Source organism: Haliaeetus albicilla, chromosome 21 (genome assembly GCF_947461875.1).
Source record: "Haliaeetus albicilla chromosome 21, bHalAlb1.1, whole genome shotgun sequence".
NCBI lineage: Eukaryota > Metazoa > Chordata > Aves > Accipitriformes > Accipitridae > Haliaeetus > Haliaeetus albicilla.
This window is the reverse complement of record NC_091503.1, coordinates 24,853,336-24,876,050: the sequence shown is the minus strand read 5'-3', so window position 1 is coordinate 24,876,050 and position 22,715 is coordinate 24,853,336. Positions and strand designations below refer to the sequence as shown.

Below are 22,715 nucleotides of genomic sequence, written 5' to 3'. Positions count from 1 at the left end.
ACGTGTCTACAGGAACTTCCTTGTGCACAATGTTGTAGAAAAGACAGGTGACAATTGTTACTGAGTCATTTGGTCCTTCCCTGGCCTCCAGCCAGCTGTGGCCTGAACTGCCCAGAGCAAACACAAAATGCAAACCAGCAACCTAGCGGATGAGTACATCAGTAGATCACTTCAGAGGCCATAACCGGTGATACTGGTACAGCTCATGGTTTTTGCATTTAACAGCAGAGCTGAGGGAATGGTATAACGAATTCTCAGATGATCCCCAGGGAAATTAGTTAGTCCAATTCCCCAAGATTCTTTTTATAAAAAGTCACCCTCGGTGCCTATATACTATAAATAGTTATCTCTAGTACCAACAGGGAGATTTTTTTAAATACATGTTTTATGTTGATTGCGTTGTAATTTCTAGAAGTTTATTCCACAAAGAAAGGGAAAACACAAGCTGCAATTTTAAGACTTTCATTCATGAAAACAGACCACCTATGCATCACATAAACATGTGGCTCTAAGTTAAAATCAAGAAGGTCTCAGTATCATATGCAGAAGAACAGCTGAACAGTCACAAAAGAGAGAAAGTGCTAAAAATGAGCTCTCCAGTAATGAAAAGCTTCATTCCAGAGTCTCAAGCAGAGTGCTATCTTAGGATAGAAAGCACCAACAATAACAACTGTTTTACTCCTTTACATTACTTTTTGCTGAAATAAGTAAATGATTTAGTGTAAAAATTACAGTTTTCCCCACCCAGAAGTACCTGAAACTGCAAGAGTTTTGAGACAAGATGATATCATTCATTCAACAAAATGTCTGGCATTTCTGACACACTGAGGCCCTGAATACTTGTATTTCCTCCTATTTAGCTACCTATTTAGGTTACAAACCTAAAAAAATCAATAGTTATAACCACAGAATCAGAGAATGGTTGAGGTTGGATGGGAGGTCATCTGGTCCAGCCCCCTCCACCCGCTCAAACAGGGCCACCTGGTTGCCCACGACCATGTCCAGACAGCTTTTGAGTATCCACAAGGATGGAGACACCACGACCACCCTGGGTAACCTGTGCCAGTGCTTGGCCACCCTCACAGTGAAAAAGTGTTTCCTGATATTCAGAGGGAGCCTCCTGTGTTCCAGTTTGTGCCCCATGGCCTCTGGTCCTGTCACTGGGCATCACTGAAAAGAGCCTGGCTCCGTCCTCTTTGCACCCTCCCTCCAGGTATTTATAGACATTGATAATATCACCCCTGAGCCTTGTCTTCTCCAGGCTGAGCAGTCCCAGCTCCTCATATGTGAGATGCTCCAGTCCATCACCTTCATGGCCCTCTGTTGGACCTTCTCCAGTATGCCCATATCACTCTTGTATTGGGGAGCCCAGAACTGGATGCAGGACTCCAGGTGTGACCTCAGCAGTGCTGAGCAGAGGTGAAGGATCACATCCCTCGACCTGCTGGCAATACTTTACCCAACACAGCACAGGATACTGGTAGCCTTCTCTACCGCAAGGGCACGTTGCTGGCTCATGGTAAACTTGGTGTCTACCAGGACCCCCTTTTCTGCCAAGCTCCTTTCCAGCTGGGTGGCCCCCAGCATACACTGGTGTGTGGGGTTGTTCCTTACCAGGTGCAGGACTGCATTTCTCTTTGCTGAACTTCCCGAGGCTGCTGTCAGCCCATTTCTCTAGCCTGTTGAGGTCGTTTGTGATGGCAGCACAGCTCTCTGGTCTGTCACTCTCTCATCTAAAGTTTGTGTCATCAGCAAACTTGCTGAGGGTGTGCTCTGCTCCATCCTCCGGATCACTAATGATGATGTTGAACAGGACTGGACCCAGCATGGACCCCTGGGGTACACCTCGAGTTACCGGCCTCCACCTACACTTTGTGTCATGGCCATTCAGCCAGTTTTCAACCAACCTCACTGCTCATCCAGCCCCTGCATCAACAGCTTGTCTATGAAAAGCTGTTGAGAATCATTATACAAGCCCCTCTTAACCTTGTCTGAAATTTTGTGTGTACCTTTGTGAAATGAAATCTTTAGTCACAAGATTGTTTAAAACGCACATTCGCAATTTATCTATTCCCCATCCTCACCAATATGAAAGTTGAAGCACAGTGTGTAAATTAAGCTTAGAAGGTTAAATAGTTTCAGGCTTCTTTATGAGCTATTATTAACTTCATTATTTATAAGTCTCTCTCTCTTTGTTGTAATGTTCTTCAGCTGAAGGTTATTGAACTGTAACTTCCTATCACAGCATCTTTAATTAGACTAGCTTTTCCCGGTACGTTAGAAAGCACGGTGAAGAAGGAAGTACTCTCTGATCTTCTTCTCCTGTTTTACACTGTGGTACTACAAATGATTGAGCTCAGTGGGACTCAGGCCTATAAATGCTTTTGTGAATCAGGACAAAATGCTTGATGTTAATCTCTGAGTTCACCACCTTTCTTCTGTGATGAGGAAGACTGTCTAACAAAAGAAAGAAGCTTTCTTCAGATAGAAATGGCTCACATTTCTGTTTTCACCAAGAAAAAAAAGAGGAGTCTCGTATGATGACCATCTGGCTTTCAGTTGAATCCTTCAAAGCCTTTTGGCTGTTCAGCTCTTACTGTGTTGTTAAAGCTTTTGCTGTAATGCATCTCCAACTGGTTTAAGACTCCTGTGATGTATTAGCTGCTTTTCTTGAGTCACTTGATCCCTGCCATTTGTTTAGAGAGTTGAGAAGCCCACTTAAAGGCATCATATGCCTAAAATGCCTTAAGGATACTCTATGCCTCTGGCTATTTTTATGTCTTGGAGATCATTTTTGTGATGGCCTTGGCAGAACTCAGTGCCTGAGGGCTCCTGCTACGATTTTTGTCTCAGCAGTATTTTGCCTTAAGAGGGGACTTTTCACCATTAAATCTACATCTTGCATAGAAATCTCCCATTCTGAAAATTCTGAAATTAAAAATCAATTATTGCTTTGTTACTTTACATGGAAGAACCTGACTCTCTTCACGGGTTTGTTTTCTTTATACATCTGAAGTGTCCCTTTCCTGAAATTTCCAGAAGCAGCTATTATGCACATTACTGGATTGGTGAGTTTTATTTAATTTAAGCAGTAAATAAAAGCTAAATGAGAAAAAAAATTGACAAAATAAAATATATGTCCTAGTTTGGTAAGTAAGAAGTAGTTTAGGATCTGATTCTGTTAGCTTGATTGATAATTGTGCAGCATCTGAAATACACCATAATACTTCCAAAAAAGAGCAACGCTCAAGATGAATCAGGGTGACCATTAGAAAGAACAAGACAGCTATGGTACACGGGAACACAATCCTTCCCACTCTTGCTAAACCACTAGGGATTGCCACTGTCATCAAGAACATCTGGAGCAGTTAATAAAGTTACCAAAATTGTATGATTGATTCATCTTCTGTATTTTAAAAGAGAGAGGCAGGCACCTAAAGTAATGTCCTCACACACCTGGCGATTACTTCTAACTTTCAAGGTCCCACACTTACATCTGTGTGACGTCACTTACACCTCTGCAGGACATCACTGGGTGTAACAGCTGGTCCATTCAGATGACATTAAAGGACCTGGGTACGAAAAATTGCTCTCCAGCATGGTTTTTTTCATGGTTGGTTCCTCTCCCTTTCCCTGAAGCAATAACAGGACAGATAGGTGGCACAAAAAGCTTTTGTTTTCTGGAAAACACCAGCTCAAGGAAAAGACCATGTATTGGTTTTGTGTGGCAAGGTTTTGGTAGCTGGGGGGGTTACAGGGGTGGCTTCTGTAAGAAGCTGCTGGAAGCTTCCCCTGTGTTCGAGAGAGAGCCCATACCAGCCGGCTCTAAGACGGACCCGCCGCTGGCCAAGGCCGAGCCAATCAGTGATAGTGGTAACGCCTCTGTGATAACATTTTTAAGAAGGAAAAAAGTTGGGACGCGGAGAAACAGCCGCTGGAGAGAGGAGTGAGAACATGTAAGAGAAACAACCCTGTGGACACCAAGGTCAGTGAAGAAGGAGGGGGAGGAGCTGCTCCAGGCACTGGAGCAGACATTCCCCTGCAGCCCGTGGTAATGAAGACCACGGTGAGGCAGGCTGTCCCCCTGCAGCCCAGGGAGGTCCATGGTGGGGCAGATCTCCACCTGCAGCCCGGGGAGGACCCCACGCCGGAGCAGGTGGGTTCCCGAAGGAGGCTGTGACCCTGTGGGAAGCCCGCGCTGGAGCAGGCTCCTGGCAGTACCTGCGGATCTGTGGAGAGAGGAGCCCACGGAGCAGGTTTTCTGGCAGGACTTGTGACCCCGTGGGGGACCCGCGCTGGAGCAGCGTGCTCCTGAAGGACTGCACACCGTGGAAAGGACCCATGCTGGAGCAGTTCGTGAAGAACTGCAGCCCGTGGGAATGGCCCACGTTGGAGGAAGTTTGTGGAGGACTGTCTCCCGTGGGTGGGACCCCACGCTGGAGCAGGGGAAGAGTGTGATGAGCCCTCCCCCTGAGGAGGTGAAGCGGCAGAAAATAACGTGTGATGACCATAAACCCCATCCCTGTCCCCCTTGTGCTGCTGGGGGGGCTTGGTGAAGAAATCCGGGAGTGAAGTTGTGCCCAGGAAGAAGTGAGGGGTGGAGGGAAGGTGTTCTGAGATTTGGTTTTATTTCTCATTACCTTACTCTGGCTGATTTGTAATAAATTGAGCTAATTTTCCCCAAGCTGAGTCTGTTTTGCCCGTGACAGTAATTAGCGAATGATCTCTCCTGTCCTTATCTCGACCCGCAAGCTTTTTATTATATTTTTCTCTCCCCTGTCCAGCTGAGGATGGGGGAGTGATAGAACGGCTTTGGTGGGCACCTGGCGTCCAGCCAGGGTCAACCCATCACAGACCACTGCTTGTTAGCCAGAGTATCTACGATAGCTCTGACATGGAACCGTAACAACAGTAGTGCCAGCCAGTGAGCTTGGAAAATGTACGCACCGAGTACGGTGCGTCCTTGAAATAATATTCGCTGTTTATTTGCTCCTTAGCCAGGAGGGATGCACATACATTTTCTGCTTGTTAGGAGACTGCACCACCAGACCAAAGAGCTATCCCTGGGCACGAATTTTAAACTAAGTCCTAGGGATACAGCTCAGGATGATTAACATGACTTTGAATTCACATGAGCTCTCTTCTCTCCACACCTGTTATTTGATGAGCTGCATCGGCTTGCTAAGCCATGTACAAATGACAGGCAAGGCTTTTGCAGCCTAGGTCTCTGATCCTACAAGCAATTCCATGTGGGCAGGTGCCTGACTCCTTGGCCCAGCCTTACCGAGGCTGAAAAGATCTACATGGGTATTTACATCCATTTGTGCAGGACCAAAATCAGACACTGTGTACGACTCCTGCCATGACTAATTACAGCTCAATTATGAGTGTTGACCTACACTGATTCAGTAGCAGGCAAAGAACTTCAGGGATGAAATAAGCTATGTAAGAAGTGATCCTTCACCTGTACCCTGTGCTAGAGAACCACCTTTGTCTCAAACAAAATAACTATTTCCACTCTGCCAACAGACCTTCCCTATGTAAAGGGCAGAACAAAGCCTATTTGCAGGAGCTCTGTGCTTTTAGAATTGAAGGGTACAGAAAAACACCAAATCATTTATTCTGATCTCCTCTGTATTGCAAGCATTTCACCTTTGGAACTTGAATTGAAATCAGTAATTTACTTTTGACTGAAGTAGAGTGTGTTTAGCTGAAAGCTACCTTCCAGAAGGGCAGTGAGCTTTCAACTGAATACATCAAAAAATAAAAAATCCACTAATTCTCTTCCTAGTCTGCCCCGATAGTTAATCACTGTGGTATTAAATATTGGCACCTAGTTTCCCATATGAATTTACCAGGATTCAGCTTTTAACCATGCATCCTCTCCCTGCTTAATTTAAAGGTCTCTTACATGATACAGTTCTCCTACCCCCATAAAACCCACTTATTTGCTTAATCCACTCACCTTCCTTTCAATAATCTAAACAAACTGAAATGTTCAAGTTGCTTATTGTATGGCCTTTTCTCCAGGTGTCTAATATTTATAGGTTTTTTCACCCTCTCCAATTTTTCAAAACACCATTTAAAAATATGAACGTGAGAACTGACTGCAGTATTCCAGTGTCAGTCTCACCGATGCCGCATACAAGCACAAAATCATCTTTCAGCTTCTAATCACTACTCGCCAGCTTAGATATTCAAGGATCACATTAACCCTCCTGACTTTAGGCTGCAATACTGCAATTACTTTCAGTTGCTTGTACCCTATATCCTATTTAGTCTCATTTGGGGAATCAGGCTCTGCTTTTGCAAGAGCAAGTCTGCATTCATCTTTATTGTGCAATTTTGCATTTGGCTATGAAAATGTGCTCCTTTTAATGGCCCCAGTTTACCAAGAAATCCAGGCTTCTCTCATATGCTTGCTCTACCCTCACTATTACCCTGCTCCACCCAACCAGTATTATTAGCCTATTATTATGAGTCCCTATTTATGTTCAGATTAGTAAAAATACAAGGTGCCTAAACTCTGGTAATTCTGAGAGCAACTGTTCAGCTCTCACTTAAATCCAGGAACACCTGAACACTAAATACATCTCAGTTTTCAACAGTAAAATATCGCTTGTGCTTAAAATTCCAGCACACTGGAGCACTGTTAGTTAATTACAGTAAAAGGCACATGTTTTGGAAATGATCATTTTAAAAAATTATTAGGACAATATAGTTTTTAACTAGTACCCAGTACTACTATCCTCAAATTACAGATCATAAAAAGCCTTTAAAACAAAGACCTTATAATAAATCCAATATCAAACAACATACCAAATGTTCTGTCTTTTTTCCTGCCTGCTACTGAATGAGCCTGATTCCACATGAAACAACTCAGCTGATAGGTAGCCTGAGCACACCTCGCAAGCGAAGGGTGGGTTTAACTGCACACGAGGTACTCAGTCAAATGCAGGGGTCTCTCTGGAGTCACTGGACCCATTTTCCATCAGAATGCTTTTTACTTTTGATGCTACAAAGCAGTAAATGCCTCCTGTCAGGTAACGACCACTCTTTTCTGCTAGTGGCAGTGAGCGATGAGCCATTCGGCGCTCGGGCGACGGCACACGAGAAGGGTTCTGCTTTCAGGACAGCTCAGCCTTCAGCTGAGAGGCAGAACTCGACGGGGTGAAGTACTGTAGCTGAAGTTCACAGTCACCTTTAATGACCATGGGGCTGGGAAATAAGCCCAAACGTTTAGTGTCAAGCTCGGATATGAGTAAAACTAAAGAGGCCATGAACTCTTCGAAAAGCCCCCACCTCCCAAACCCCTTAGATTGCATTTCAGCACATATTTAATGAAAATGTGGATGCCCTCCTCTATCGATCTTCAGATGAGCTCTCACTGGCCTACATACAGCTAATCCTAGGAAAGCGAACTACTTGCACAAATAAGGGACTAAACCCTTAGGAAATTTGTTGAACTAAAGAATAAACAAAATATCCACAAGACTTGATTTTCAAGGGCATGGAGCATCCACAGCTTCCACTTGAGAATACTAAGCATATCTGAAAATTGGGACATTTGCTTTGTTTCTGCTGTTAAATTGCTGCCTCAGCTGCCCTGCCCTTTACCTCACCTATAGCATCAAAATATTTTCGATGTGGTTTTAACAGTGGGTTACTGACAGTTCATTCAAAGTGGTATGTTAAAGTACCTTCAAGGAAAACTGATCTCTTAGCTCATAACCTAACTTCAAAACATTAAGCCTCAAGCAAGGCTGATTTTTATACCCACAATAGCTAGTTTGTCATCTGGTTAGAGATGGCAGAAAACAAATCTGTTGGGTAAAGCTGCCTGCTGGTGTGAACTGGCAAAGCTATGCTGGCAAGGCAGACTTTGGCCCAATCTTCCCTCAATAATAAGTGACATAATTCTTTCTGTGCTCTACCCCGCCAGCCCTCCACATCATAAAAACTGAATGCAATACTTGCATGATTGCTGGAGTGACTTTGCCCATCACCTTCCCTGAATAGGCAACAATGCAAAACATGCTGTACTCTGAGAAAAGCTGCACTCACCCGATCTTCTTCTTCTCTGACATCTGGCATGGTGCTGATGCAGAGGCTGACTGCAGTGATGGCAACAAAAGAGACTGAAATACAAGCAAAGATCTTTCCTGGGATCCCTGAGTGGGGGTTCTCCACCATATCCCTGAGCTTTCGCATGCACAAACTCAATCGGCTATTGTCCTGGAAGGCACATTGCGTAGTTTCACTAAATACCATCTCCCCTTCATACAGCCTGGCCTCAGCTGCCTCCTCCTCTTTCTGCCGCAATCTCTTTTTACAGCACCACTCCAGGTGGTCCTCTTCTATCCCCCAGTACACAAGCTCCTCCTGAAAAGAAAGAGCGCACATCTCCCTGAGAAGCCTCAGCTTCCCAGCTGTCAGGAAAGTCATGATCGTCCTGAAGGCACTAGGATTACGGTCAAAAAAAAATTCATTGCAGCTAACATCATAATCATCGCAGATGTTCATGATCTCATCGTAATTGTTGCAAGATTTTAGCTTCCCAAGCCTGGTCAAGGGGCAGTTCTCCAAGGTGGTCCATGGAACTTTGTATTTAATACCACCTACGTTGATGATCACAAACCTGGTCCGGTCATCCAGGCGGGCTAAGCAGCACAAGTCTTCCCCAGGGTGCAGAAGTTTGGCCTTTTTGTAGAAGAATCCTTTCTCGGTTTGCACTTCACACAGGTTTTCCAAGTTATTGAAGGAGTAGGAGCTGAACTCAGGATCTGCATTCCCAGTAAGCAATGCCATTTCGTGATACATTTGTTGAGTCCATAGGGAGGTTGAGGCTACTCAAACGCACGCATCTGGAGTTTGACTGGAGAGTCAATCTGTAAAACAGAATTTTAAAATTACAATAAAATTAGGGCATTGCTCGATGAAAAACAATCCTATCCTCTCAATGCCAAGAAACTTTTCACCATGGTATTATTTTTTCCCCTAATATTTTAGGACTATCTTTGCTTGATAGTCGCTTGGGGAGACTTAAACTGCAATAAGGTCAGAAGCCATGTTGATACTTCTAGAGGGTTTAGTCAATAAATGAACGGAAACAAAACCGGTGTATTATCATTTTCAGAAATTTCCTTTCTAGAGGTTTGAGCTACATCCTGGACATCAATGGATACTGGAAGGGAAAAGTGGGTCTTTTGGATAAATGGCAATTTACATTTTAGCAACTTAATAAACTTCGTTGCAAATGGTTTTTTGATTATTTTGGCCCATCTATATAATGTTTCTATTACAGAGTGCCTATAGTGTAAGGATAAAATGGATACCTACAGTACAGTCAGAAATGTGATTGCAGAAATGCTGGTAATTCCCAATGTAAATTCACCAAGCTTAGGTACCAACAGCAATGAAGATGTGGGAGCTGAGAATCCAGCCTGCAGCCAGCACCCAAGCAGGTTTGGGTGCTTGAGCACAAAATGTGTGCTACCTAGATTCACTTGCCACTGGTACCCCAACTAACAGGGTTAAAGCTATACTGGGCGTATCTACCTGAACAGCCCCCCTTCTAAAAGGCAGAAAAGCTTTAGTTCTCATGCTGGGGTGCCTGCCATCCAGGCTAGTGACATCTCTTGCAGGGAGGTGTGCATCCTGGGTCTGAGCAGAGACCAGAGCTCACCCGGGACCCTGGAGCTGTTGGGGGCTCTGCTGCGGTTTTGCCTGCGGGAGGTGGACAGGGTGCCCAGCAGCCTGGCAGCAGCTCTGAAATGGGAGACCAAACCCAAGAATGAAGCAGAGCTGGAAGCGACCTGCTTGATGCTCTTACTTCTGGATAACGCAGAACCCAACCGTTCATATTTAGCAGGAATTATGCACGTTCTGCGTAATTCCAGGATTTAATTTGTGCCTTTTGCTAACCCCTCCTTTACAACACCACAATCCACAGATCTCCTGAACACATTTTTTCACCTGCCACATTGCTTCCTCACTTTCTCTAGATCTCTCCACCCAGGTTCTCCAAAGCCGTCTCTCCAAAGCAGTACTAGGATGTCTTGAAATGCTACTATGTAATCCTATTAATGAATCACCCAAAACTTCCTGAATTGCTCAGATATGAAGTAGGAAACAAGAAATCAGCATAGGAGTGGTGGGACTCCACACAAAAGACCTGGACTGAAAATGGATGCAGCGATCGGGAACAATCTTAAGCAGGGGATGTAGAAACCTTATGAGCTGACAAAAGACAGGAGAAAAAGCTGAGTTGTGAAGGATAGGCTGGATGTTATTGATGACAGGTCAGTAACCACGAGGCAGTGACTCCATAATTTATAAGCAACATTCTCCAATTTCCTTTGAATCTCATGCCTCAGCCTGGAGGGAACACAGAACAAGTGGGTGCCAGGAAAAATGGGAAAGCACACACATTCAAACACATTCCCAGAGCAGCTTCTTCCTTTATCCATAATCAACTCAGTAACTCATTAGACTTAGTCAAAACAATCTCCAACAGAAAGTGGCAAATACTTGCTACTCCCAGCCCTGAGTCACCCTCTAAATATTCTTACCAACCACACTCAAACAACCAACTCACAACAGCAGCAATGGTACTCCTGCTTCAACATTTCTGTGAGGATCCAGCCACTAAATTTTAGAAATGCATTATGTTGGATATTTGTAAAAAGTCAGAGAAAGGCTAGTTTACATACAAAAACTCTAAAGTCACCTAAAGATACTTCTCGGCACTGTGAAAATTTCAGAAGAACTAACGATGCCAAAATCTCTCCAATTTCACTTTGGGCAAAAAAATTGTTTAAACATCCGTTTATATGGGGCAACATGAACAGCAGAGAAAAGCTTCTTCATCTGGCTAAGGGCCAGTAAAGGGTAAGAGGGAGCAACATGCGTTCTGAGAAATGGGTGCTTTTACAGCACAGGCTTGAGTGCAGCTGGGATTGCAAACACCATTACTGTCACAATGAGAGCGCACTCTCAGCACGGCATATGCTTTAAGGATTTAGTCTCTTGTTGCTTTTTGTTGGTAAGATAAAATATTCACTGCCACTACTCAGGGCACTGCGCTTTTGTTTTCATGCCTCACTTGTTACACAAGTCAACATACAAAAAGTAGTTTACATTGTTTTGACATCAAGGCCAGGATTTGCTTTTCTCCTCTCCCCTGGGTAGCAGGTTGTTGCATAAAGGGGCCAGATAGATTTCACAGAATTATTTTGAATCTAATCTTACATGCGCTTCTTCCTTCTTCTAAGCAGCAGCTAACTCAATGTGAAAATCTGTAAGCATGTTGTTTATTACAAAACCTCTGAAATACAAAGGGTTAGTCTTTTATTTTGTGGATATAAAATGATGTTGATTAAACGTAAAGCTTAAGGAAGCAGCTGTTCATTTTCTTTGTATCATCAGTGGATAAACAGAAAGTGATAACAGAAGTAGTTACAGATGGTATTGCCTGTGCTTTAACAGGCTGATTCTGGACAGTACTGGTAGCATCAGATGGTGGAGTTTAGTTACTAAAGTGAATTTCCTGACCTCACACTTCAAGATCCCAGAAATGTCAGTGGAACAGCATGGAAAAGCTTCTTGTGCCACTTTAATTGTCCTACAGAAAAACAGAATACATCACTGTGGACTCCCAATTTGGTATCTATCCTGAGAAGTAAAATAAGCCTGGAAGGTCTGTTTCTGATCTTATGTGCATGGAATGTATCATGACCTTCACTGAATATTAAAGGATGTTTCAAAATTACGTGGGTCTTAAAATACTCTTTGCATGCCAAGGTTATCTAATGTATGCACATGCCTACAGTAAAGCATCCCATTGTAAAAGCCAATACTTCCAGAAATGATACTACATTATCATCCAGTTGGCATTTCTACCATTTAATCTGACACATGGGTGCAAGAAAGACTATTAAAACACAGCCTGTAATAAGCTGCCCATTGCAGGGACACAAGACAGAATCTGACTCTATATTTGTTGTTCATCATTTTAAAATGCTGTGGGAGAAATGCTGTATAAACGTTCCAGTCTGATGATCATACACAGGGTGGGTCATACATATTGTGGATTCTTTCCTTTTTTAAGTAGAGTCAATCAATTTTTATTCACTAAGAAGTACTTTCTTCGGCCATCTATGTATGCATATATGTGGTCTACACACACACAAGTTCAGTCAAATTCTGTCAACAGCAGACAGCTGAGATCTTTAAAATACAGGTATTTCTCATTGAAAATTTTTAAAACTAAATAAATTTCAGAAGCATTCAACTGTTTCATATTCCCCTTTTTGTTAAATTATTTTCTCAATGGAGAGGGGGCTATTTCCCTATTTGCTGCCTTTTCACCTTGCCTGCTCCCATCACCGATCTTCATACAAACATTCTTCATCATCCTGTTTTATCCTGTTTTATCCTGTTTATGTATTGTTGCATCTAAGTCCTATATGCTTTTGCACATGGCTCCACTGGTCTCAAGTTGCCTTGAATAAGAATGAAAAATGGGGCAAAAGCATCCCTGCCAACAGGCTGGCCAGCCTGGTGAGTAGAGCATTCAAGTAGTGATGATGGGGAGGAAGCGGTGGAGCAAAGGGTGCAGGGTGACATCACCAGGAGAGACCTTGTGATCAGTAGAGGGCTGAAGGGTGACCACATCAAGTGTAGGCACCTAAATGAGTGTACACCTACAGGAAAGTGTCATGGGCTCATACCTTTCCTGGGAAATCATCATGACTAGGTGACTCTGAAGTGCCCGTACACTAAATGCATGCAGCCAGGGGAGCAAACAGGAGGAATTCAGAGGTCTGTGTGCAGTTGCACAGAAGAAACTGGTACTATGAGGGCGGTCAAACACTGGAACAGGATGCCAAGAGAGGTTGTGGGGTCTCTGTCCTTGGGGATATTCAAAAACCATCTGGACACAGTCCTGAGTAACTTGCTCTAGCTGATGCTGCTTTGAGCAGTGAGGGTTAAACTAGATGAACTTCAAAGGTCCCTTCCTACCTGAACTACTCCGTGATTTTGTGAACAGTCTCTTTGCAACTTCTGCCATAAGTGACAAAGTACTGAAGGTTTACACTTGTACTACAGTAGCAAGAGGAAACCATGAGGCTTTTTTAGTAATTAATATTTTAAGATTTTCCTTGTGAAATGAAACACACTTCAACAAAGAACAGGTTATTGCATCATAATTTAAAGCTACAGACATGAAACATAGATTAGGGTGACCATAAGTTTTCTCTCAAGTCCAACAAGAGTTGAGCCAGTGAATCCATTCTGCAGTGCTCAGCTATTTCCAGTCAGAGATGTGCTGGAACCTGACATTGCTGCCTAGGACCAAAGCAATTCCCACTTCTTACTGCAACATGATTTATAATTTATGACACACGCAATTATTTTAATAGTAAAGCTTACACATACAATTGACCATACATTTGGTGGTATTACATCTAATGCTTTGGATTAAGAGATTCAGAAGATCCAGGTTAGTCTTGTACTTACTACAGTTCGGTAGAACCTGCATCCCTGCCAGCCACTGTGGAAACATGAAGAGAAGAAAGCACCTGCCCATGAGGCTTACAAAATACAGAACAGATGGGATGCAACCAATACACAGATTTTGAAAAAACAAAAAAGGAAAATGAGATTGAGAGGATATGGAAACAATGAAACAGACACAGCTTAGCAAGAAGGCAGACTCTTCACCTGATTCGGTGGAATTAGCTTCTGAGTTTGTCCACACTGAGCATGAATATGGCTCCCTACACACTCATTATCATAGAATCGCAGAATCATTTAGGTTGGAAAAGACCTTTAAGATCATCAAGTCCAACCATTAACCTAACACTGCCAAGTCCACCACTAAACCATGTCCCCAAGCACCACATCTACACGTCTTTTAAATACCCCCAGGGATGGTGACTCAACCACTTCCCTGGGCAGCCTGTTCCAATGCCTGACAACCCTTTTGGTGAAGAAATATTTCCTAATATCCAATCTAAGCCTCCCCTGGCACAACTTGAGGAGGTTTTCTCTCATCCTATGGGTTGTTACTTGGGAGAAGAGACCAGCATCCACCTCACAACAACCTCCTTTCAAGTAGTTGTAGAGAGCGATCAGGTCTCCCTTCAGCCTCCTCCAGACGAAAACCCCAGTTCCCTCAGCCACTTCTCCTAAGACTGGTGCTCCAGGCCCCTCACCAGCTTTGTTGCCCTTCTCTGGACACGCTCCAGCACCTCCACGTCTTTCCTGCAGTGAGGGGCCCAAAACTGAACACGGTACTTGAGGTTCGGCCTCACCAGTACCAAGTACAGGGGAACAATCACTGCCCTAGTCCTGCTGGCCACACAAAAAATCAGGCTGTGCTCATCCAGTTAAGGCACCACACTGCCCAACTCTACTGTGTCTCGCCCTCAAGTTAACACATTTAGACCTGACATGGGCATCTTTGCACAGCCTGATGCTTTTCCATGCAGACAGAGCACTCGTAACTTCAAAAGCTGCAGTACGCTACCTCTGGCAACCATGTCATGTCTATATTCAAATTCTCTTGCTAAGGAAACTATTCAACACATGTCCAAGTAGAACCAAAGTATGCACCAAGACGTATGGAGTGAGGTTGACAGGAGACTACAACTTGGACACAAAATTGGGAAGAGGTCAACCACAGCTATACAGATCCAAGACTTTCTACTTCAGCATTCCAATCTATGTTAAAGCATCATTAAACAAAGATATGGACAAAGATACCTCTCTCGCATTTTGCTTCAAATTTTTCTTTCAAGTTTTCCAAGCATATTTGTACCCTACCAAGCACAACAGGGGTCTGAACTCTGTTGCTTTGCTACTTTTATGTCATGAAAGTGTTGTTTCATAAGGAATAGAAAGTGAGACTAAGTAACAGTGGTTAAACCAGAAGCATCAGAGCATTCTTCTGCAAGCTTTCTAAAGTAATCAGTGCTGAATGCAATTTTGAAGAGTCTAGATTTTAAAAATCATGAAAACATGTAAATACGACTTGTTTACTATATACGTTGCCAGCTTCACTCTCAAAATGTTCAAGAAAAAAAAGAACAACAAATGAAAATTAGAACAGAGTAAAACTGCTATAATCTATAAAAGGATACACTGCAAAGGAGAAGGGGGAGTCAGGCTGATTTCACACAGAGTATTTTTTCTATGTAACCCCCAAAAATTGAATTTTACATATTTCTGTATTTATTATCAGTAAACTTTAATATCCCTAGCCTCTTAAGCCACCATCATTCCCACTTAGAAAAGGCAATAGTCCAAGAAGTTGAAAAGGTACTAGAATTTTGAACAGTCCTTCATTTTGTCCATTTCTTCATCAGAGTTACAGGAGGCAGGGACACAATCTTATGCACCTAGCTGAGATGTCCCCATCTAACAGAGAAAGGCAGGCTACTCATGTAGTAGTGGAGAAGAACAGTTAAAATAGGCTTCTCCAGAGAGTAGTCTGGGGCTACGAGGAGGATACTGCATCGGTCAGTCCAACAAGAAGCTTAGGAAGAGTCACGCCATAATGGAGGTTGCAAAATTCAGTATGTGAAGCTGGACATTGTTTGCATACTCTGAGTGTCTATTTCCCTTATAGTTTCATTAATTTAGTGGAGGAAAAAAGGAATAGTTTTCTTCTCTGAACATCCCTCATTGCATTTATGCCACGCTATATAATTAGCTGAAACAATTCAATTTGTTAAATGAACAAATCAAATTAACTTGACTCAACACTAATAATTCTGACGTGTCCATAGCTGTTTCCATTAGATATGAGTTATCTAGTGCTACTGCACTTGCCAGAGCTGTATAGTGAAAGTATTAACACTGTAATATCTTTAAGAAATCAGAGATTTGGTCCAACTAACTACCTGAAGCTATGGGATCCTTACCTGTATCTTCACAGCACAAACCAACCTTTTTCTGCACTTCCACAAGCATTCAGTGCCCATTTATCTTTGTACCCTAAACCAAATTTAACTATTGTTTCTATGAAGCTATTTGCACCCTTCAGTTGCACAGCAGATGAAGGCAGCTGTGGTAGATAAAGACAGAGGAAGCACCGCTTGCTTTTGCATTCTCCCCAGAATTACAGAATTCTGTTCAGGCTAGCAAGCTTCAAGATTTCACAAATATCCTAAAATACAGAGTGCTTTCACAGTGTATTTCACTAAATAGAACTATCTGTATCCTGAGAAATAAAAAAACTATCAGAGCCTGCAAGGCTTAGGCAGATCCTACAAGAATTAGGCAGAACCCACAGAATTATTATTACTTACAATAAAACCAGAGCAATATGTTCAAACTATGCTTTATTTGTTTAGGTGTACTAACCCTCATTTGGTTACAAGAAAAACACACTTTTCTAAAACGTACTTTCATCCTCAGTTCCTATTTCCTGAATATCTGAACAGAGACACCAGGTGCGCACAAAGCGAGCGATGGGCTAAAGTGAACAGACTTCAGATCAGGAGCTATACTTCCCAGAGTCTGAGGAGATTAGATTGCATGCGGAGATTTGTTTGATCCAGTTCCTGTTAACTGCAACCATGGATTAAGTATACAGTCTCAAGAGCCTAAAATTAAAACGTGTTCTGTCTGCACTTGCTTGGTCAGTGATTGAACCCTGCTAACAGGGTACCTTTGACCTGACTGGCAGCCACTAGATGGTGAAGTTTCTACCCTTCCATGAATCATACACAACTTTAATTTAGGAGCCTTAACGATTAATCCTTTTGGTATCCTGTTTTAATCAACCAGTCTAAGAGACTCAGATGAGATACTAAACTTTGCTACTCATGATGGTGTTAGTTGTCAATCTGAAATATTTCTTTCCCTGTCCTTAGATTGCTGTATTTCAGAATAACCAATCATCAGAATCCAGTTTTTAAAATACCTGCTCCAGTCATGATTATGCACCCACAGCTGGCCTAAGGTACAATGTGAATGGCACTATCAAATGCAAAAGTGACAGACTGTGTAGTATGTTAAAACAGCATTGTTTATTTCTCTCACCCAGGAAATCAAACAGATTGTCTCATTTCTGTTGCCAAAATTCTGGAAGCGTGAAAAACCAAACGAGTTATGGTGTCTTTGCAAATCACAGAATTATCATTCAGGTGTTCCGGTGGATCTGCAGATCACTGCAGGGGGGGAAAGCAGTTTTTAGCAAGAGTTCTGCTCCCTCTCTAACACTGATACTAGTATCTTTTAGTTCTGATCGATCCTAATGATTTTTGCAATTCTATACATAGCAGCTTTGCCCCTCCCTCTCCCCCCCCCCCCCCCAAGATGATTAATATGCTTGATTTAGTACAAAATGTAGCAACTAGATTTCTGACTGGAAATTAGAAAGTTTGACTGTGTGATGCCACTGTTGGCCCAGTTCCACATTCAGATGTTCACGATGATTTGCTGGGGCACTTTTCCTAATAAATGGATGGGTGTACCTGTCCTTATGTCTCTTTCAGGGTCATTCACAGGTTTGTATGAATGGTTGTTAGATATACATGTTCGAATATGATGAGAGAAAACAGCCTCAAGTTGCGCCAGGGGAGGTTTAGATTGGATATTGGGAAATATTTCTTCACCAAAAGGGTTGTCAAGCATTGGAACAGGCTGCCCAGGGAAGTGGTTGAGTCACCTTCCCTGGAGGTATTTAAAAGACATGTAGATGTGGTGCTTGGGGACATGGTTTAGTGGTGGACTTGGCAGTGTTAGGTCTGTGGTTGGACTCAATAATCTTAAAGGTCTTTTCCAACCTAAATGATTCTATGATTGTATGAATAAATGCTTTTATGAAGTGCTCATACGTTTTAGATGTAGATCTAGGCTTTTTCATTTCTACATGAAATCCTTTGCAGAGAAGATAAATTGTATACAGATGCATCTTGCTCCTTTTGTTAGCTTTAATTAGTTAACACTGGATTTTGTGCATTTCATTGTTTTTTTGCAGATGACGTTCTTGTTCTCATGTGTTTCATAAGTCAGTTGTGCAGTGCATTGACCTAAAAAATATTCCCATCTCTGTTTAAACACAAGTCTACCTTTGAATTCAACATGATTTTAGTTAATTATTAACATCATTGCATAGAATACCTTTTAATTTTAGACACTTAAGACTGTATACTTAATCGATGGTTGCATTTAACAGGAACTGGATCAAACAAATCTCCGCGTGCAATCTAATCTCCTCAGACTCTGGTTAAAATATAGCTCCTCGTCTAAAGTCTGTTCACTTTAGCCCATCACTCGCTTTGCGCGCACCTGGTGTCTCTGTTCAGATATTCAGGAAACATGAACTGAGGATGAAAGCACATTTTACAAACATATGAGGGTTAATATAGCTAAACAAACCATGGTTTGAACGTGGTACTCTGTTTTTTGTTGTAAGTAATAATAATACTGTGGGGAAATACTTTTCTGCCTGATCTTTGCAGGCTCTGCTAGTTTTTTATTGCTTAGGATACAGTCAGTTCCCTTCTCTGAAATACATTGTAAAAGCACTCCTAAATTTTAAGACATTATGAACTCTTCAAATTCAGCCATTTGATCAGGGTGTCAAATCAGCACAGAGACAAAATGGGCAAGATAGGGATGACACACAGCTGTTTCAAACTGAACCCACCCCACGATAATCCATCTCACAGTCTACTCTTTCTATTTTATCAAGCCCTCCTCCAACAAAGAGAAGAGGGAAGAGAAGTGGAGATTCATGAGGCAAATCTTACTGCTCTCATTTCTCTGACCACTATGAATTCAGAGGAGCACAGACAGAACACAGGCTAGAGAAAAGACAGTGATAAGAGTGGGATGGAAGAGAAATACCACATACAATTCAAGCATAGGTGAGATGGAAAAGAAACAGAGAAAGTAAAACAAAACCCAAGGCAATTATGATAAGTCTTCATTTTAACGTCAAGACATTACAATATACAAATGGCTTCTACTGTCACATGGAGGTACACACACCTTCTGATTTCAGACACATTATTTCAGTAGCCTAATATTAGAGTGATCAGTTTGTATGTAATCTGTGAGAAGCAAACTCTCAGCTTATGTGTTCAGAAACTTGATTTTCAGGAAGTCACTGTCTGACTAGTGCCTCTATGACTTGGCCTGCATTCTAAATTGTGACTCCTGAATTGAATGCCTACAGCTATACAGCATAAGGATCCCACTGAGAACTCCTCCTATTAGCCTCAGCTTTTTATTCAAGCCCAGGTACAACTTGTATTATGGACACCACAAAAAGGATTGTGATAAATCAAGCAGCAGAAACCATTCAGCCTCAGGGGACCAAAAGCTACACCAAAATAGTTTCCATTCTTCCAGCTATAGGTGGTAGGTTCAAGAGAAGAGGTAGGCTCTGTCAGAGGGGAAGAGCAAGCACAAATGGGGGAGAAAAAAAGATAACCTGAAGCCTTGGGAAGGCACCTGACATTTGACATATCTGCCACTGGGGTCCTACTGAAGCAGCCCATTCACCTCAGCGCTCTGCTTTGCTGAATGACAACTCGCTACGGAAATGATCACGTCAGTCTGACAGACACAGACCCCAGGGACTTTCCGTCCACTCTTCTGTGCCAGCACTCCAGCACCTCTGATATAGACATCATGCATGCTTGGTCTCAGCACTTGCTCCAGTCTCTGTGTTGCATGTTTGGATGCATGCTTCCAAAATCCTGGGTCTCAATTCCCTATCCAGAAGTGCTAGGTTTGCACTGACTCAGGCAGGGCTGGCAAGAAGGTTCCCAGACCCAAGTGTGCTTAGGTAGAAGGATGAAATGCCATGAAGTGGTAAGCCTTTCCCTCCTCCAAACCCTGGGTGAAAGAGCAGGGAAGCTTAGAAAACATTTTTAAAGAAGGGAGAGAAAGGAGCAGAAAAACTCCCCAGAAAGTACATATGCTTGAAATCCTATGCTGTTTGGGGAGCTGGAAGGGAATTCAAACAGCTTCAGGTGGACAGGACCTGCCAGATCCCAGTGCCCAAGGAAAAGGAGAAGCTGGAGCTAAAAAATGAGCTCTACCACTTGCTCTAACTCATCCACATGTAGACCCTGTCTTATATCCTTGACCTGAATGAAGCCTTCCCAGTTTTTCTACTCTGTTTTCCTCTTCATCCCATCTGTTTATCCTCTTCACTGTACCAATCCCTTTCCCCTTCTCTTCCCTCTCACACTTCTTTCTGACCAATCATTCTCAAGTGACTTGTGAGAATAGGAGTATTTTCTACATTTTCTGCTATGCACAGTTTATACCTCCTCCCCCTCCAAGAAAAAGCAGCAACAAATGAAGACTGGAGTTAGATGCTGTCCAACCACTCAACATCTGACGAAGTCAAACCCAACATCCATAGACTGCATGGCAGGTACAAGTTCTACTAAACACGGCTTTAAGGAAGCCAGCTCAGAAGACAAAAATCTATGTGGAAGCCCTTGCAGCTTGGCAGGCTGTACATTCACCAGTTAAGCCACCTATGCTAGGCACATACCTGTAACAGGAGCAAACTTGTTTTTAAATGGCAGCACTGCCCTTCAAGGTAACGGATGCCATGTACCAGGCAAGTAAAATTTCAAGCAGTTGAAACCATCGGTACACTACCAAATCATTATTTTAACCTTGAGACCTGCATGCTCACACGCTGCATGTGCACACTAGCTGAATCTTGTCAACATCAAAAAAATCTGGGATTAGACTCCTCGGTCTCCAGAGCTCATTGCTAGTTCTGCCTTGTTTGTCCCAATAACCCTACCCATGCTTGCAGGGACACAAACGTATTTTGGCACAACATAAATAAGGCTGCAGTTTCAGAGCCCTTGGATGAGGTGACCTTTAAACAGAGGGGGGGTTCTTAACTCTATGGCATGATGCCACACGCTGAACATGGGGAATAATAACAAATGGCTAGTAACTGCTGCTTGATGCAGTGAGCGTTGCCCATCCCACCCTCTGTGGGCAGAATTCAAGAATCTGGTCCTCCAGACATGTTTTTTAAATGAGGAGGAGCTCCAGATCTTGCCCTGTACACATGTTGCATTTCCACAATGAACAAGCTTCCCTGCCTGGAGCGGGAAGCTCCTAGAGCCCCTCACTTCTATTCTGCACAGTCTTTACCCAGGAAAATTTACATTTTGCAGCTTTGAGATGTGGTGAACTGGAAGTACTGCAGTGGCTTGAAGTAAATTAAAAATTTAATATTTTTTTTTCTGAATTAAATATGAAAATTAATAATATAACTAGCAAAGTACCCCTTATGTAGTTATATTAATTTTAACGCAAAATTATGTTTTGAAACATCAATTTCATGACATCTTCTATTCTGAATTCCTCCTAGACAGATGCCTGTGGTAGCAACATCAGCCTTCCCAACCAAAGCTGACAGGACAAAGCCAGAGCTTTGGGTGGGGGCATTGATGCTTTTGGCTCTTGGAAAGGCAGGAGGTGGTTTGGATTTCTTTCCCTCAAACACATGACAGCAGAGGCCTTTCGCAGTTTGGGGTTACAGATGCATTTCCCCATTCTTGCCCTGCTATTAAAGAGGATGAAAATGACCTAAAATGGTCTAAGGTATCTCTGTAATTTCTCTCACCAGCAACCCACCTCCCCTACACTGAATTGCCATTGCCATATTCAGTAGAGAAACACTTAAATTCACTAAACGCACTTGCTCACTTAAAGGATCATCTGATAATGTTATCAAACTTCAGTTTTAATGTTTAATAATGAATCAAAAGGATTAGAAAACTTTGCACTTTCTCTAATGCAATTATTTCAGTCAGCTCACAGAGCAAGGGTGTTAGCATTTTTAAGACCTTGTTCTCTATAAATTTGTACTTTCAATGGACTTACCTACGCAATGCAGTGGGAATGAATGGATTCCACTGTGAAGATGATGGCTTTAAAAATCAAGTAAAATATGACTGATCCAGTTATGCGCAATATCTTCAACAATCATGCTGACTCCTTCAAAAATCACCTCCCCTTTCAAAAACACCGGGACAGATACAAGAGGTAGGCTGGCAGGCTAATCATGCAGTGGATGCAATAGACAAAAACATTTCACTGACATCTTGGTGGAGTACATCAGCAGACCAGCAATCATGAACAGACACTCTGATACAAAGTTTCCAGAGAACTGCTTCAGTCACAGAAAAGTGAGAAGCTCAACTTCAACAACCCTCCCTCCTGTCCAGAGGTTTTTGACCCAATAGGTTTATATGACCCACTGAATGAGGTGAGCTCTTGGGGCAATGAAAGCAGGTAGGAAAATAACATCAACATTAAGAAAACAATCCAGGTCTTTTGAGTGATGCTCAGGGTGGTTATTTATTTACTAATTGTTTTTGCAGTTGGGCTAGCAAATGAACAGTTCATGCTCCCCATGAGAAAGCTCTCCTCTGTTCAGAACTCCTTCAGCTTCTGCCAGATTGTTTACCATCGTTCTACTTGCAATACCAGCAGATACACAGAAACATCGGGATAAAATACATCTATGGAGTTCATTTTGCAGCATCACTACTACGGACAGGGGTTTGTTTCTGAGCAGTTATTTTCATGCTGCAAAAGGATGTGTCGTTACTCATAAAGCATACATTATTCTGCAAGTGCTACAGACAATAAATCACTCTGCCAGATCCCAGTATCTCTGGCACTCTCCAAGCCTGCTGGTTTCTTCC

General features: G+C 42.6%; 1 protein-coding gene across 5 annotated transcripts in view; it reads right to left on the bottom strand.

Annotated features, from left to right (window-relative positions):
* Nucleotides 1-22,715, bottom strand: part of KCNG2 (potassium voltage-gated channel modifier subfamily G member 2) — a 62,473-nt gene that overhangs the window by 18,303 nt on the left and 21,455 nt on the right. For all 5 annotated transcript variants that reach the window (XM_069809240.1, XM_069809236.1, XM_069809237.1 and 2 more), the window contains exon 2: nucleotides 8,065-8,888. In XM_069809240.1, the coding sequence (XP_069665341.1) occupies nucleotides 8,065-8,820 (756 nt within the window). In that variant the 5' untranslated portion in view covers nucleotides 8,821-8,888. The remainder of the gene's footprint in view (nucleotides 1-8,064; nucleotides 8,889-22,715) is intronic.